This window comes from Elephantulus edwardii, unplaced genomic scaffold (assembly GCF_000299155.1).
Source record: "Elephantulus edwardii isolate Elephantulus edwardi_28Jun2011 unplaced genomic scaffold, EleEdw1.0 scaffold00015, whole genome shotgun sequence".
Classification (NCBI taxonomy): domain Eukaryota; kingdom Metazoa; phylum Chordata; class Mammalia; order Macroscelidea; family Macroscelididae; genus Elephantulus; species Elephantulus edwardii.
Genome location: NW_006399765.1, coordinates 11544271 through 11562559, shown reverse-complemented (window position 1 = coordinate 11562559; position 18289 = coordinate 11544271). Strand labels below are relative to the sequence as shown.

Below are 18289 nucleotides of genomic sequence, written 5' to 3'. Positions count from 1 at the left end.
GGGCTCAAAATTCTCAGAAGTCACTGCTGGGAGGGGCGGCCTACATTTTTGAGGTGAGTAGGGGAGATTAAGGGACTGCAGGTCACCTCTGAGATGACAAATGCGTACAACCAGAAGATCAGGGTTCACTCACGTACTTCTGTTTGAAGTAGTAGGCCAGCCACTTCCACTGAATTAAAAAAAAAAGTGTATTGCGGTATATGCATCAGAAGGCTGGGTAATGACTAGGGATGATAGAAGGAGAATTGATGTCTTTGAGCTGTGGTGCTGGAGAATATTAAATATACCATGGACTGCTAAGAGAACAAACAGGTTTATCCTGGAGAGGGTGAATCCAGGCTCCTCCTTGGAGGAAAGAATTCTGAAGCTTCGTCTGACATGCTTCGGACATGTTGCAAGGTGGGATCAGGACATTATGCTTGGGAGGGTGGAGGGACAGTGCAGGAAAGGAAGACTCTCAATGAGGTAGATTGATTCAGTGACTGGGTAATGAGGATAGGTGTGTCGGAGACAATGAGATTGGCACAGGATAAAGCAGGGTTTAGGGCTGTTGTACATAGGGTCACTATGAGTCGCAGACCACTCAATGGCACATAACAACAACAACAACAACAACTATACATATATGGTTTTTATATAAAATATGCTGTTGTTAACGTGCCATTGAGTCACCTGCAACTGATAGTGACTCCATGTACAGCAGCTCTGAACCCTGCTCAATCTTGAGCCAATATCATTGTCTCTGATACACCTCCCCCCGTTACCCTGGTCACTGAGTCAATCCCTCTCATCCTGAATCTTCCTTTCTTGCATGGTGCCTTCACTCTTGCAAAGCATGAGGTTCTTCTCCAAAGTATGTAACTGACAATATGTAATATCTATTATAATCTATTACATTACATATTACAAATAGGGAGCGTTGATGGCTTAGTGATAAGGAGTAGTACTGCAAACCCAAAGGCCCATGGTTCGAATCCACCAGCTGCTCCACAGAAGCAAGATGGGCGATTTCCTCCTGTGTGATTTACCACCTCTGGAAAGGTGCCGGAGGGTCATTTATGGGTCGGTTCCAACTCAAAGGGTTTCAACAACAACATACGGATTTCCTGTTTTACATAGTTCATATAACTAGGATTACACAACAGTTGTTCTTTGTAGCTGTAAACTTTATGCAGGATAATGTTCTCACAGTTCATTCACGTGGTGGCGTAGATCAGAATGTCATATCTGTTGTTGCTGAATGAGAGTCCACTGCATTCTAGAATTTTAAAAATAGTCTCTCATCATTTGAAAACTGGGAGCTTACATTTAAAAATACTCGAGTTTCAAGCTCAGTTTATTTTTTTTAAAAAAGGAGGGGAAACCAGACTTAGTGACTGTAGGTCCCTGTCCCCACATGACTGTACTGCCAGCCTTTAGTCGCTGGTGGTGCAAATGGTTGTTAACATGCTCGCTGTTAACCTGAAGGTTGGAGGTTTGAATCTGCCTAGAGGTGCCTTAAAAGAAAAGCCTGGAGATCAGCTACACCAAAGCCTGCCTTCGACACCCTGTGGAGCACAGAGCACATGAGGCCCCTGAGTCGCAGTCTATCTGGTGGAAGCTGGACTGGTTTTGCAGGCCTCCCAGCAGCTCAGGACTGGACTGACCAGTGCATACCTTAGAGGCTTGCCAGAGCCAGGCTACGAGCTCTGACAGGGTTTGAGGTTTGCTCTGTCCCTTCTTTTGAGCAAGGCCATCAACACTTGCGTGTCCCCTCCTGAGTCATTTCATCAGATGGCTGCCTTCCGTGTTATGCAGTCCAGTCCAGTAACCACTAGCCACCACGGCTATGGAGCACCTGCAGTCTGCCTGGTGTAACTGAGAGACTGACCTGGACATTTTATTCTGCTATAATTAGTTTCGTGGAAGGAGGAGTGGCAACCACTTCCATAATAGCTTGCCTCTGGAAACCCTATGAACTTGGAGAGAGGATGAAAGGCACCCAAGCGTCAAGGACTCTCCTTCATAGGGTCACTATGAGTCGCCTGCAACTCGACGGCACTTAACAACAACAACAACATAATAAGTTTACATCTAAAAGTGGGCACTTGGTTCAATGACCAAGCAGCAACTGATGGATTTGAACCACGTGCTCTTGGGTGGGCAGCACATTTTCTTACCCACTGGGCCACCAGAGCTCATGGTAATTTGTTACAGCAGCCATAAGAAACTCATACAGAACTCCCAGAGTCAGAATCTTGATTTCTGCGTTTGAATCCATCGATGTATGTATGGCCTCAGGTGAATGTCTTTGTCTCTTTAAACCGCACCTTCCACTTGTCTCCTCCTCCAGCCCCACAGACTGGAAGTGGAAGTGGAAGTGATGGTAATTACCTGCACACAGTTTCAGGATTGAAAGAAAGAACTTTCCACAAATATTTAGCACTCATTCAACAACGCATGTTTGAAAAGAAAAATATATTCCAATCAGTGGGCCTAGAAACTGCCTCAGACCGGACAGAGCCAGAAGGACCAGTAAGAGCCAGAGTAGGGTGGAGCTGGGGAGAGAATTCCTGGACGAAGTGATGAGAATGCAGTTTTAAAAGAAAAAGTCTTTGCACATCAGGAAGAAATGAAATGCAAAAAGCTGGCAGGAAATAGAGCAGGTAAGTATTATAGTCTTAAAAACAAAAGCATTCCCCACGGTGGAGAGGGTCCTGCATTAGTGTTTAATGACAAAGAGGTCAGAAAAATTAAAAAGTTGTTATTACGTGATATTGAGTTGGAACCAACTTGTAGCTGGTGGCCTAGCAGATTTTCAGAGGCTGTAAATCACACAGGAGGAGATTTCCCATGTTTCTCCTGAAAAGCAGCTGGTGGATTTGATACTCCTGCCTTTGGGTTGGCAGCACAGCTACTTGCCACTAAGCCACCATACCTGCCTAATTAAAAGGTAATGAGAGAAATTTCCCTAAGCAAGATACAATGGAGAAGCCCTAACCTAGACAAATAAACAAACGAGAGAAAAAAAACAACAAACAACTCAGGTCTGATTACATAAAAATTTTTAATGTCTGTATAATCAAAGACATCATGAGTAAGCTTATATAACCCATGATCAATGGAGAAGAAACATTGATAAAATAAAGTATCAGCTATTCTATATAAAGAGCTCCTAGAAATCAACAAGAAAAAACTACCCAAAACATCCAGTAGAAAAGTAGACAGAGGCTATGAGTAAAGAAGGCACTGAATCTCACTAGTCATTAGGGAAATGCACATGAAAGAAACAATGATGTCTTTTGAACCATCAGATTAGCAAACACTAAAAAAAAACAATAACAACCAGTGTTGGCAGGTGCTACCAAAGAGCATTTTCATGTTCTGTCAGCAGCTGCTGGTCAAACTAGGCAGAGTCAGCAATCCATTATGAGAGGGCAGGTGAGGGGTGGCTACCACATTGCAGAGCGAATGAGAGTCCAAGTGTTGTGATGGGTGGCAGGTCAGCCCTGGGTGTTATTAAGGCCTTCTGTTAGGTTGTGTGGCAAGAGAGGAAGTGTGAGACCCTGTCAGAAGAGACTTTCCCTTTGCTGAGTTGTCAGCCAGACTGGAAGTCCCTGGGTGGGGCACCTGATTAATGTATTAGGCTGCTAACAACAGGTCGGAAGTTCAAGCCCACTCAGAAGTTCCGTAGAAGAGCCTTCAGAATTGTAAAGCAATACACTGATGTTCTTTAAAACCACTGTTCCGTGGCGCTTTGTTATGGCAGCCCTGGAAGCTAACACAGTTTGGCTTTGTAATTTTGCTCTACAAATGAGTTGCATACAATTGGTCAAGAAGCTTAACTCACTATTCAAAATAGGAATCTGATTATTGCACTGAACCCAGAAGTGGGCTTCCTGCTCCTATGATGTATCGTTGCGACCCTACCAGACACTGAGTCTGTGAAAAGGTCCCTAACTTCACCATTAAAAACAATGTAAGACAATCTAGAGCAAGATGCCAGTTTCTGTCTATCAGATTGGCACACTACAGACAGGAAGAATGCCCCATCAAGAATGTCAAGAATCTAAGGGAACTGACTCGCACCTGCTTAGCAAGTCTGAAAATGGGCACAACCCTCCTAGGAAAACACATTTCAAAATGTGAAACTTATATATCCTCGGGAGTCCTGTTGTCCTTGAACTTATCATGAGGATAAGCGCACAAAGAGAAATGTCTGAGGACACGGCAGTAAGAAGTCATGCCAGTCACAGGGACTGTCAAGTTCCCTTCTTACGTTTCCCAAGATTCTCATGGTCTCAACGTTCATAAAAGACAAAGTCATGAGACCCTTATCAGGATATAAGGCAGCTCCCGGGACTTCGATGTACGCTGTGCTGTTAACGAGAACATACAAGTTCCGTTTCTCACAAGTAAGGCCAGGCTGCTTGTAACGAGCTTTCAGGGAGAAGTCCAGAGAGCCCAGTGTTCTTCAAGCGAGTATCTATGCTTCTAATTGAAAAGATTCATATATTTCTCATGGACAAGGCTGTTGAAGTTCTCCCAAACCATACTGTCAGGTTAAATGCAAGAAATGGGCCAAGTTTGTGGAAAAGTGTAACGAATTATTGAGTGAGTGTGGTTAAATTATAACACTCAGTCTGAGGAGGAAAAGATCCAGCCCTCTAGAGAGTAAATGGGTATCTATCTTTTCTCTGCTAAGTGATGACCTCGCTCCCGGATCATCAGCCCCAGCCTGGAAGTTTTTATGCTGAACTCTGCTCTCATCACAGTAATTTCTGCTATTCTATTAAAGACAGGCTTGAAATTAAGCAAACAAACTTATTAGTAAGTGCAAAAGTAACCAAACCACAGCATGTGATAGAACAGTTTTAAAAAGTATATCCTCTACACACACACACACACACACACACACACATACACACACACACACACACACGAAACCCTCAAAATTAGAAGGACATAACTTAAAAATCAGAGTGTTTAGAAGGCTGGTTATGTATATGATTCAGTCATAAAATATCACACAGCCTTTTAAAAGGATGATAGAGATCTCTGTATTTTCACTAAAATACAAGGTGAGAAAAGTAGCTTACAAAATTGTGTACACAGCATAATCCAATTTGTGTGTAAGTATAGTTACATACAAGAGTTAGATCATATACACCTTTTCCTCGATTATCAACATGGACAGGTTCCAAAGACCAGACTGTTATGTGAAAAATGGCCCTGTCTAAAAATGGAGGCTGACTACATCACTACACACGTGCCAAGTCACAGCATTCCGTAATGCCATACCTCTGAGAATCATGACCCAACAGAGCTGGCAAATACCTTACCCATCACAACCAGCATTTCTCTCATGCCGCACCTTGGCTTTAATATTAGAGGTACATTATGAATACACAAAATAGATGGACTGTAGGGTTTTTTTACCACTATCACAAATGCAAAATGTTGGATAATAAAATTGTTAGTAGGAATAAGCGTGTTTTACTAACACAGATACCTAATGATGTCCAGAGAAACATTGCTTCACACCCAACTCAAACTCATTGCTGTCAAGTTGGAAATGACTCATAGCTGACCTTGCAGTAGGTTTTCAGAGGCAGTAAATCATCACAAGGGAGCGGATTGCCCATCTTGTCCTGCAGGGAAGCTGGTGGATTCGAACCATGTCCCTTTGGGTTGACGGTGTAGTTCCTTACCACTAAGCCACCAGAGCTTCCTTGTTGTTATTGTATGTGCCATCGAGTCACCTATGACCCATAGCGACCCTGTGTAAGAGCTTCCTTAGAATAGTGAAAAACTAGAACTAATATAAATGTCCATTAACTAGAGACCAATTTAATCTATCAAAGCACGTCCACACAATTGGATTCTGGGAATGAATGAGTTAGATCTTCGTGTTGCTAACATAGAAACTGTCTATAACATAATTAGGAGGGGGGAAAAATCAAGCCTAGAACCACAGTGTGACATGACACTACTTATGTTAACCCACATGAACACAAGAATTAAAAAAATAAAATCAGTGCAAATCCATTACTATTGAGTCAATTCTGAACCATCGGACAGAGGAAAAATCTCTATGGTGGAGGCTGCTATGTCTTCTTGCAGAGCTGCTGGTGGGCTAGAACCGTCTGACTTTAGATTAACAGCCAAACTCTTAACCTCTAGGCTACCCCTGTAACCAGACACCCTGGCCCCTAACTGAATATTCTCTGTGCTGTTTGACTTTTCACAGTAATGATATTGAAATACGCTGTAGTCACAGTACGAAAGACTTGGAAAATGCCAGTTCTGGTTATCAGAGACTCTCTGAGAGTTGAAGGAGGGGTGGCCAGGTCCCAGCTGAAGTGACCAAAGGCAACCACACTTCCCAGCTGGGTTGTCACAGCTCAAGATCCTGAGCCCTCAGTCTGAATAAGAAAAAATAAAGCAAAACCTGGTTATCACTGAATAGATTCCAACTCTTGAGGACCTCGTATCAGAGTGGAACTGAGCCCCACTGGGTTTAAAAAAAAATATTGGTTTGCATTTAATCATCTCCCACTGAGTTTTCAATGACTGATCTTCAGAAGTAAATTATCAGTTTCTGGGTGGGCTTGAACCTACAGCCATTTGGTTAGCAGTTAGGCGCATTACCACTAGTATGAATCAGGAACTTGGAATAAGACAGAGTCCTTGATGTTCTTTATAAGCAAAGGAAAGAGAAATAGCATCTATAAGGATCCAGGAATCAGGGATCCCCAACCCTAGCCTGTGCAAGAGGAAAATGAACTTGACTTCCCAGAGCTTCTGACTCTCTGGGCTGTTATAAGGACTCAGAGAGATGTCATATGTCTCTTGCATGTAGTAGGTTCTCAGCTTAGTCTCCGTGACCCACAGGCCTGGCTTTGAGACACCGGCAGCCCAGACCTCCCCTCCCTTTCCCCACAATGCTCCTGCTCCTACCTGCTGCCCAGCTCTGCCCAGCGCCCAGCACAGCGCCCTGACTGCCTGGCGATGTGAGCTCGTGGGATCCGGAGACACGGGGAGACCAGAGGTGCCATGGTGAGCCTCTCCATCCGGGCTGCGGGGAGAAGAGCAGGCTCTGCCATGGGCAGGCTCCGACAGGCCCCCACACTACCGCTCTGGGGCTGACTCACTCGGCAATGGAAGCAGGCAGTGGCAGACACGGGCCTCGAGCACGCCCAACTCCCAGACACCCCCACACCTGTCAAAAGTCCAGCCTCCTCCTCGTGTGACTGCCTCAGCCTGGGCACAAACACACACATGCTTCTGAGTCTCACCTCACTGCCTCCACTAGCATGCTGCAGTGGAAACTGTGCCTTCAAAAGTCACATAATAAATCGTATTTGTGTTGTTATTATTACTACCCACAGCAGTCCTAATTTTAGAATAAATAAGGCACCTCTCTCTTATGTGGATAAAAAAAATTCATCATGGGCCAGGGGTCTTTGTGACTTTGGGCAAGTCACTGCTGTCTCCTCTGAGCTTGTTTTCATCGTGTGTGTGTGTATTCCTCCCAGACTGCCAGGGACAGAGAAAGAGCAAGGGTTGTGTACAGAGTGGGAGTGGAGGTACCAGAGAACAGGAAACAGCAGTGGCCCTGTCTGAGGCTTCAGGAAAGCCCTGGAAATCATCCCTTTGGATGGAATCTGCAGAGGTTGATGGGTACAGGTTTGGGAGAGGGAGGAAGACAGGACACTTTAGTTTCCTCCTCTGTTATTCAGTCACTCATTCTTGAGTATGTATTTAAGAGGCCCTACAAGAGACAGTTACAATGGAGCCTGAGAGAAGCGCAGAACTGTGGGGACTCAGGGAGTCTTCCTGAAGGAGAGGGCACCTCAGCCCAGATGGGAACTGGGACCTGAATTGGAGTTCATCATGTAGAAACAGGACAGGGAGCAGGGGTTCAAGTTAACGCACAGAATAGTTAGGCGGTTTTGTCACTGTTATTGCAAATGCTATTGTAAATTACTATTATCACAGGAAGGTATATGGGTGAATGGACAGATAGTTGGATGGACAGATGAGTGGATTGGATAGGTAGATGGATGTGTGAATGGACAGATGAGTGAGTGGATTTATGGATGGATATATAGATGAATGGATGGATGGATGATGTCTGGATGGGTAGATGAATGGCTGGTGGGTAGATGGATAGGTGAATAGATGGATAATGATTGGATAGATAGATAGATAGATAGATAGATAGATAGATAGATAGATAGTTGATAGAAGATACATAAATACATATGTGATGGATGAAGGAGTACGTGGATGGATGGATGATTGGGTAGGTAGATGGATAGGCAAACGGACAGATGAGTGAGTTAATGAATGGATATATAGGTGGATGGATGAGTGAAGGATTTGGTAGTTGAGTGGATGGACGGATGGATGGATGGATGAATGGATGGATGGATGGATGGATGGATTGATTGATGGATGGATGGGTGGGTGGGTGGATGGATGGATGGATGGATGGATGGATGGAGTGGATGGATAGATGGACAGATGGGAAGAAAAGTGAGTGGCTGTGTACATGAATGTGTACACACAGGTAAATGAGTGAATCTCGGCCTCGGCCTCGGGTAGGTGAGTCTGTCAGGAGTATCGGCCAGGCCGGTTAGGTGACAGTGGAGTGACTCAGACCTGGCCGCTCAGCACTGGGCAGTCCTCCAGCACCTTCCCACAGAGCCTGTGATGCATCGAGACACCTCCATCCTGCTCCCCCAGGCCCAGAAAGACACCCTCCTCCCCGGGCCCTGCGGCTGTGTGTTCAGTGTTCCCCCAGGACCCTCCTGTGCTGCGTACTGGTCTGTCCAGTGGGGAGCAGTGAGGCATCACAGGCCTGGGCTGATCCTCAGCTGTCACTTAGGCTGTGTGACCTGCCTGTCTTGAAGGCTTCTTGGAAGACGCAGGGGGATAACACACCGAGCACTGACACCCTGATTCTTATCTCCATTGATACACAACAGAGCCATGGCTGACCCTCCAGGGGGTTTTCAGAGGCTGTAAACCATCCGAGAAGAGATTGCCCATCTTCCTCTCACAGAGTGACTGGTGGATCCGAACCCCCAGAGAAGTGCCCTCTTTTGGTTAGCAGCACAGCCCCCTAACCACCAGGCCCCCAGAGCTCCCTGACCAGTACATGCCATGTACCGGTGCTTTATTTCCGGGTGTGTAGCTTTCTTTTGGAAGCAACTGATTGCTCACTGACAAGATACTCTGGTGGCGTAGTTTATGGTCTGCTGTCCTGCTAAGCCAAAGGCCATGCATCTCTAGCGGTTCAAATCTACCAACTGCTCCTCAGAAAAAATGATGGACCATCTCCTTTCAATTAAGATTTATAACCTCAGAGGCACCAGGAGGGCTGCGACAGAGTCAGAGTGTACTCCACGAGACTGGGATAAGGGACTTTACTGCACCCCATGTTTCATTCACATGAGCATTTCGGGAGGAGGGGGTTGGCCTCACTTTGCAAATGATACAAAAGAGGCTCACAGAGATGGTGGGGTGATGGTGAGCGTCTTGCACTGGGTTCTGGGCCTGCGGCTCCAGGGTTCAGGAAGGGCACCAAGGAGTGTGTGTCTAGGAGATGAATGAATCCCTGTGAACTGAGGTTGGACCGAGCCAGCTGAGCCCTGCACCCTGGTGCCCCCTAGCGCCCTTCCCCCTGCACGTCTCAGCCCAGGTGACAGGCCCTTAGCCTTCCTGCCTTCCCTGGGGTGGGAGGACACACAGGGGAACACACACACAGAGTTCTAAGTGGTCGTGTGCTCCCCACAAACAGCAGCACCCCATGCTACATGATTCGAGTCCGTGGAGATTGGGTTAGGGTCAGAAAGATGGGCCACATCTTGTGTGACATTGTACAAGGGCCTTAACCTCTCTGACCGTCTGATTCCTCATCTGAAAATGGAAATATTACCCACCTCATAACGTTGTTGGGAGACTCAAAGAAGATAGTGTTTGGGATGCACTTGGCACTGGGAGGGCACACAGCAGGAGGGGTAAGTGGGAGCTGTTAGATGGGGGGGGGGGTGTCTCCCAGTGCCTAGAGGATCACAGGGCAGGTTTGACCATCTCTCTCTCTCTCTCTCTCTCTCTCTCTCTCACACACACACACACACACACACACACACACACACACACATCCATCACCTGCCTCATCGTCCTGGAGTCTCAGCCCCTTCCCTAAAGCGGTGGGTAACCCCACCTCCCCCACCAGTCAGCTCTGCTTACCTGAGCCCTGAGCACTGTCCCCAGCCTCCTGTCGCAGGCTTCCCTGTGAGCTGTGAACCAGCAGAGCCTGCCTGTGTGCACTCCCTCCCGGCCTGAGCACCCCAGGCTCCTTCAGAGCATCTGGGAGGGGGCAGGGTGTGAGGAGGGGGCTTGATGGCTCAGCTGCCTTTTCTAGGTCAGCCTGGAGACCAAACAATGGCCCAGCAGCCCCTGACGGCAGCAGGAAGGAGGAGTGCCCAGCCAGAACCCATTCTACATGGCCCATACAGACTCCCAGAACCAGCAGTGGGAGGCGAATAGAGCCAGGGAGAAGGGTCACTCACAGAGGAGGTCTGGTACCAAAAGGCATTATCTGATGCCAGTGCCTGCCCTCCTGAAGTCCCAGGGACACAGCGCTGGAAGAAGGTCGTCAATGTGTAAGAGAGGAGTCTGTGAAGGAGGGGGGTGTGTGTGTATGAGGTGTGTGAGAGAGAGAATGCGTGCCACAGTGTGAGTAGTGAAAATATATTCATTTGCATGAGAAAGTGTGTGAACGAGAGAGTAATCGTATGTGAGAAGGAGCATGTGACATTGTGTATGTATGAATGAAAGTGTGTGAGAAATAGTGATCATAGTGCATGAAACACAATGTAAATGAAAGATTGTGTAACAGTGTACATGAATGAAACACAAATATTGTGTGTGTGTGTGTGTGTGTGTGTGTGTGTGTGTGTGTGTGTGTGTACCATCAAATCAGCTCTGACTGGTATAGGAGGAAATTGTCCATTCTCCAGCAGAGCATCTGGTGGATTTGAACCACACACCTCTCGGATTGCAGTGCAGCTTCTTGCCACTAGGCCATCAGAGCACGCAAATTTTTTTTTTTTTTAAAGAAAATGTGAATGCATGACTGAGACTGTTAGAGAGTGTTTGTGTGTGTGTGTTTGTGTGTGAACATGTACGGGTGTGAGTGTGTGTGTGTATGTCAGAGAGAGAGAGTGTGTGTGTGTGTTGGGGTATACAGTAGAGCAAAGGAAAGGGTTGGGAAAACAAGACACTTTTATATAACCCTTGGCACCACCTTTTAGCAGGGCCACTTATAAAATTCAGGGCAAAATGATATGGCAAAAATATAAAAAAATGGGGAAATGTGCAACAATGAATGAATGGAAATCCAAGTTCTCTATAAACTTTCATTAAGATCTCAAAAAATATGGTACAATGGAATACTACGCAGCACGAAGAAGCAATGAATTATTACCTAATTTGGGAGAGACTGGAGAGCATTATACTGAGTGAAATAACTCAGTTCCTTGTTTTATTGTCTAAAACTATTATTGTAGAATGAGGATCCAAGGAGCGGGGAGGGTGGAAGCAGATAGATGAGGATGTGCGGGTTAGGAAGGGTCGATTAATCTTGGGGTTGTACTGAGGGTTGAGGGAAATTGGAAGTATCTGGTCTGAAAAACAATGTATTTGAATTTTGTAAATAACCTAGTATAATAAAAAAATAAGCTTAAAAAAAGAATAGAATCTACCTATGTTGAATTTAACAATTTCTGCTTTCAAAATCTATCCCCTTGGTTGAACACTCCTGAGTGCAGAACCGTTCCCTGCAGTCTCATTGGTAAGAACAGAGAGCTCATGGGAGAAACTGAGCAAGGTTTGTCCCCGAGTGTTCACTGCTCAGACCTCAGCCAGGGGCAACAGGGAGCCATGCAGGGCTTACAGCAGAGGGGGACGTGTTCTGAGTTATGCTTTGAGTGGATGTGCTTTTGAGAAATGGGGGTGGTGAGATGAAAGGCTGGAAGATCAAGATCAGCTATTCAACCATGGAGGAGAGTGCCCATCCTTCTCCCATGGGGCAGCTGATGGATTTGAACCATGCACCTTTGAGACTGCAGTACACTTTCTTACCACTAGGCCACCAGAGCTATTTGTATTGGCCTTGTCATTGTTGTTGTTGTGTACCGTCGAGTCAGAACCGACCTGTTGCTAATCTCCAGCAGGTTTTCAGAGACAGTTAATCGCACTCGAGGAGACTGTCTATCCTCCCATGGAGCAGCTGGGGGATTCGAACTGCATGCCTTCAGGACTGCAGTGCTGATTCTTATTGCGAGGCCACCAGAGCTCCCCAGCCAGCACTGGCCCTGGTATCAATTAAGCATCCAATATAGCTAGTCTTCTCTTGTGAAGATCTACGAACTCAGAAACCCAAGGAAGGTCACCATGAGTTGCAATCAACTAGATGGCAGTAGTTTGGGTTCCTTGTAGTTTCATTATTTTATTGATATCAATATTATATAATTTCTTCTGTAAATATGTATTGAATCCAGTGTCAGAGATTAGTTAGATACATCTGTCAACAGGATCATTTATGGAGCCTCTTAGAAGGTGACAAGTCCTACAGAAGAAAGAAAATGGAGAACAGAGTAAGAGGGGTCGGTCATGAGCTGGGGTGGGAGGGATTGCAATATTAAATAAGAGTATTTGGGAGGGTCTAGCATAGATTGCCAAGAAAACAAACAGGTCTGTCTTGGAGAGGGTGAAACCACATTTCTCCTTGGAGGCTAGGATTTTGAAGCTCGTCTCATATACTTTGGGCACGTGGCCAGGAGAGACCGGTCCTTGGAGAAGGACATCATGCTTGGAAGGGTGGGGGGACAGAGCAGGAAAGAAAGACCCCAGACGAGAAGGATTGATACAGTGACGGGGACAATGGAAGTAGGTGCATCAGAGTCAGTGAGACTGGTTCAGGACAGGGCAAGCTTCAGGGCTTTTGTATATAGGGTCACTATGAGTAGCAGGCGACTTGACGGCACATAACCACCACCACCACCACCCTACTGAAAAAGTGACATCTGAGCAAAAACTCAGAGGTGTGAGTTTGCCACTTGGCTTTCTAGAAGAGAGAACTTCCAGCAGAAAGAACAGCCAATGCAAAGAGCCTAAAAGAATGAGGCAGACGGTCCTCCAACATGGTGGTTGGTCCTCCAGCCTTCCCCATCACAAAACCCACAGCTCTCCAATATGGCACAGGAAGCGAGCCCAACAACACGGATGGGACCAGTACGGCCGAGGGAGCAGGTACCCAGAAGGTGGAAGCAGCTAGCTTCCCAGCACGACAGCCTCCCAAGGCTTTGGGCCCTCAGTCAGCTCTCCCTCCCATGTCACCCACACACAGAAGGGCCTCACCTGGTATTGCGGGCTCACTACAGCTGCTTCTTGTCTTCTCCGCTGTGGAGTGTCTCCTCCCAGCAAAACTCAGCTCGCCCTTTGCTCCATGGTTCCCAATTGATACATAAACAGGGGTCATTTTCCTCTGAATCTGTGGAGGTACAAGATACGGGGTCTTGGATAGTCACATGCTACCGCCAAATCTTGATTCAAAAGGGATGCCCCTTCAGGATCGGGGATGCCTGCTGTCTTCTCTGGGATCAAGGTGCCAAGGACCAAGCTGTGACATACAGGCCTGCCCTGAAGCCTCAAGAAACCTCAGCACTTTAAATGGTGACCAAGGTCCAAGAAAGAGTCCTAAGATTCAGAAAGTGGCCAGATCTACTACTGGAGAGGGAAGGATCCGAGAGGTCAGCAGATGACCTGAGATGACCTCGCGCTGCACTGGATGAGGTCCAGGAAGGAGCACTGAGGAGATATTAGCCAATTAACAAATAGCTACTGAATTATGGAACATGATTTCCACCCACAGCATTGTTTTGTGCACACAGATAGCATACTGAAAACTGGGTTGAGGTCCATCATGTGAAACCCGCTTGGCTAAGATGTGATATGCTCACATCCTGTGGAGACCTGGTCTCTCCCTTCCACAATATGTCATGTAGTTGGTCAAAGAATTGCATTTGAAATCTTTGTTTTCTATTTGCGGCCTCCCTAATGATGTGTTTGGGGTTTTTTTCTCCTAATGGTATTTTGAAAAGATATGGAGACAGAAAGCTTCCCTGACACAGTACCTTCCTTATTTTGAACCATGCTTTGTTCGTTTTTTTTTTTTTAGTTCATTGTTAAAAAAAATTCATTATTGCACATTTCACTCTCCCCCTCCCTAAGCCCACCCTCAATGCACCCCTTGTCCCAAACTGTTCTCATACATATAATGCATAATTATATTTTTTGAAAGTTCTTTACAGCTGTTCCAATGCAGTGTTCAGTATCTATCCACTCTTTCCCCATCCCTTCCCCAAACTCCTCATGTCTGTCTTATAACAGTAGTGTTATGCAGTATTTGTCCTTTTGTGACTGAGAGATTTCACCTAGCATAATGTTCTCAAGGCTCTCCCATGTTGTGCAATGTTTCACTGTTTCCCAGTGCTACATAGTATTCCACTGTGTGGCTGTACCATTTTTCACCATTTCTCTATCTGTTCATTTGTTGACAGGCACTTGATTGCTTCCATTTTTTTGCTACAGTGAATGATGCAGCAATAAACATGGGTGTACAGACATCTGTTTGAGTCATGGCTCTGGTTTCTTTAGGGTATATTCCCAGTAGTGGAAATGCTGGATTAAATGGAATTTCTATTCCCAACTTTTTGAGATAGCACTAGACCACCTTCCATAGTGATTGTACCATTTTACACTCCCACCAGAAGTGAATAAGAGTTCCAATCTCTCCACAACCTCATCAGGATGTTGTTTGCTGCCTTGCTGAATTTTGCTGTTGTTGCTGTGGTGAGACGATATCTCATAAGTGTTTTGATTTGCATCTGTCTGATAGCTAGGGAATTTGAACATTTCTTCATGTGTGTGTTTTCCACCTCAATGTCTTCTTTGGTGAATCCTTGTTTTGTTCTGACCACTGTATCCTGGTCCAATTATGGTTTTCACACGAGCACAATCAGGTGTTGTGAGGTTTCCATTCTTCTCAAGGTTAGCCACAATTTGTCATGATCCGCACAGTCAAATACTTTTGCATAATCAGTGAAACACACACGGACATTCCTCTGGTACTCTCTGCTTTCAGCAAAGAGCTGACATTGGCAATGATGTCCCTAGTGTCATGGCCTCTTCTAAACCCATTTTGTATTTTTGACAGTTTTCTATAGATTTACTGTTCCAGTCATTTCTGGATAATCTTCAGTAGGATTTTGCTTGCAAGTGATGTTGTTTGATAATTTCCACACTCCGTTGGATCATCTTTTTTTTTGGCGTGGGTATAAATATGGATCTCTTCTGGTAGCTGCCCTTCAGGTTTCTTGGCATAACCCAGCGAGTGTGTCTAGGGCAGCATCCATTTGTTGAAATACGTACCACTTGTTAAAAAGTTTGACTCTTCTCCACTTAATGGATTTCCTTTCTTTGCCAAAGACCAGCTGTCCATAGGTCCATAGATTTAATTTTGGGTTCTCAATCCCATTCTACTGGTTTATGTATCTGTCGCTGTGCTAGTTAGCACGAGTTCTGATTACTCTGGCTGTGCGGTAGAGTTTGAGATCCTGAAGTGTGAGGTTCTTCGGTGATGCTTTGCTTATCCAGGGCCTCTTTCCTTTCCATATTAAGTTGGTGATTACCTTTTCAATCCCTTTGAAGAGTGATGGCAGGATCTGGGTCAGGATTTCATATTATCTGTACAGTGTGTTATTGTCATTTTTACAATGTTAAATGATGGGTATTATTATAAAACAGAGACACGATGGAGAGCATCCCATAGTCACTGAGGGAGAGAAAGAAATGATGCATAAAATTCCAGGAAGCTGAGACAAGGGCGCAGAACAAATTCCCCCGCAAGGGCCTTCAGAGAGCTTGACCTTGATTTTGGAACAGTGAGAATAAATATGTTTTAAGTCACCAAGACTGTGGCCCTTTGTTGGGCAGCTTTGACTCTGAAGTTGCCTTCCTGGTTCTGAAAGCCATCCTGAAGCGGGTGGGAAGGCTAGGGATGGGGACGGCAGTGCTGTACTCACGACTGCACTCATACTGAATTCCAGGCCAAACTGATGCCGAAGGAGGGATCCAGCAGAAAAGTTAGCCAAGCATAAGCCAGGGTGTCTTGATTCCCCAGCCCCTAGCAAGAGGAGAGAACCCACAGAGTGACAGAGTTTCAAAAGCACAAGCCCCAAGAGATAGTTCACTTCATTGCAAAATGAAGAAAAGGCTTATTTCAAAATGCTGTGTGAGAAGTCAGTGGGTGAATGGCCTTGCAGGTGGCAGTCTGAGAGACGCCAGGCTGGTCTAAATTGTGGCTGGATTACAGCAGGGGATCTGGGGTGACTTCTGGGGAGGCACTGGGTGGTGGGTGAGGGGTCCTGCATGAAGAAGCCATGCCAAGCCACTCCCACACTTCAACATGGACAACACCCACCCGGGGCTATTATTTCCTGTAAGCACCTACTATGTGTCCCACCCTGGGAACACCTGACAGGGGTAGCTCTTTGTTAGTGGTGAGAAAACTAAGAATGAGACACCAGACAACTAAAATTCAACTTTTCTTTTCAATGTAAACTTTGGTTAAAATCACAATTAACATTTTTCAAAATTATTATTCATTTAAAAAAGAAACCGGCAAACGGCCACCATTACACACTTCATAGCTGTGACGCTCTGAGCCTCTGTTCCTCCATTGTAAGAGAAGTGTGACTGTGTGTTCTTTTGAGGATTATGTGTAATAATGCACAGTGTTTAGCTGGTTACCATTTGCTCCTGTGAAAGATTTCCTCCCTTGACAAATCTACAGGACTGTCTACTTTGTCACACAGGGCTGATACAAGAAAGAACTGATCAGATGGAACCCAACATTTTAAAATAGAATTAATTTTTGTTGAGAATGAAACCACAGAGCAGACCTCAACTCCCCCATGTACAATTAAGTGACACTGTATTATCTGTGTGACTGTTCTCACCTTTCTCTTCCACATTGTTCCTCCTCCATTAACATACACGCCTTACCCTCAATGAGTTTCCTACCTAAATCGTCCAGATTGCAGTTCTTTGATCTCATAGATCGATCTTAAAAAAGCACAATGCTTAAGGGAGATAATCTATACAAGGTAAGCTAAATTATGATTTGGTTTTAAGAAGCCTGTCAGGGGTTTATGAGTTTTAAGGTTTTAAGATTCTCTTAGGGCAATAGTTCCAGCCTACATGACATTAATAAGTGTTCGGGGTAGAGCTGCAATTCGAACTCTAATGTCCTACACTCCGAGAGCCAGCTTTTTAGCTCTCTCACACATAAATCCTTTGGCACCCACCAGCCACCAGCATGGATCTGATGCCCACGTTTTGGCCCACAGGGAGCACTGGGAGTCTAACCTGGAAATCTGAACACATGATGAACATTTTCTGAAGAGGACTTCCTAGGCTTTTCCCAGGAATCTCAGTGAGTTCCCCCAAGTCCTTGCTCCCACACTTAAGATCACAAGTAGGTGGGGAGGGGTGATCTGCTCACCGTCTCAAAGCCATCTGCCTAGGGCTGGCAGTGTGCTCCACTCCCTCCAAACCCGGCTAGCCAAGGGTCACGAGGTGGGAGGTCAAGAGAAAGAGGAGGCTCCTCAGGAAATGAGGAAGCACAGTGAGAGGACCCCTGAGGATGTCACTTAGTCACACGGCTGACACAAGCTTTCTTCATTACCAGCTTTGTGTGACCTCTGCCTCCTCCTGAAGGTGTGCTGGCCACAGGATGGACGTCAGCAGGGAACCCCCTCACCCAGTGCTCATGTGCCAGACAAGCCCAGATCTCCTTCCCGAGCAGAGTATGACGTAAGCACTGCATTCACTGTCTGTGCAGTGAGTGGACAAGCACAGGCTGAGGCGCTGAGATCTTGCCTGTGCACGGCTCACTGTCCTGGCTGCCATCACAGAAAGTGACAGAACACTCCCCAGCGTAAGCACGCCCCGTGCCATCCTCCAGTACACGCACGCAGCCGTGCCATCCTCCAGCGTAAGCACGCAGCCGTGCCATCCTCCAGCGTAACCACGCAGTCGTGCCATCCTCCAGTGTTGCAGCCGTGTCATCCTCCAGGGTAACCACGCAGCCGTGCCACCCTCCAGCGTAACCACGCAGCCGTGCCACCCTCCAGCGTAACCACGCAGCCGTGCCACCCTCCAGCGTAACCAC

General features: G+C 46.1%; 2 protein-coding genes across 2 annotated transcripts in view; both read right to left on the bottom strand.

Annotated features, from left to right (window-relative positions):
* Positions 1–7085, bottom strand: part of ARHGAP40 (Rho GTPase activating protein 40) — a 45552-nt gene extending 38467 nt beyond the window's left edge. The window contains exon 1 of the mRNA XM_006881524.1: positions 6940–7085. Coding sequence (XP_006881586.1) covers positions 6940–7085 — 146 coding nt within the window. The remainder of the gene's footprint in view (positions 1–6939) is intronic.
* Positions 7086–13430: 6345 nt separating this feature from the next.
* The window catches only part of ADIG (adipogenin), a 6141-nt gene continuing 1282 nt past the window's right edge, over positions 13431–18289 (bottom strand). Inside the window, exon 2 of the mRNA XM_006881713.1 lies at positions 13431–13546. Within this exon, the coding sequence (XP_006881775.1) occupies positions 13431–13546 (116 nt within the window). The remainder of the gene's footprint in view (positions 13547–18289) is intronic.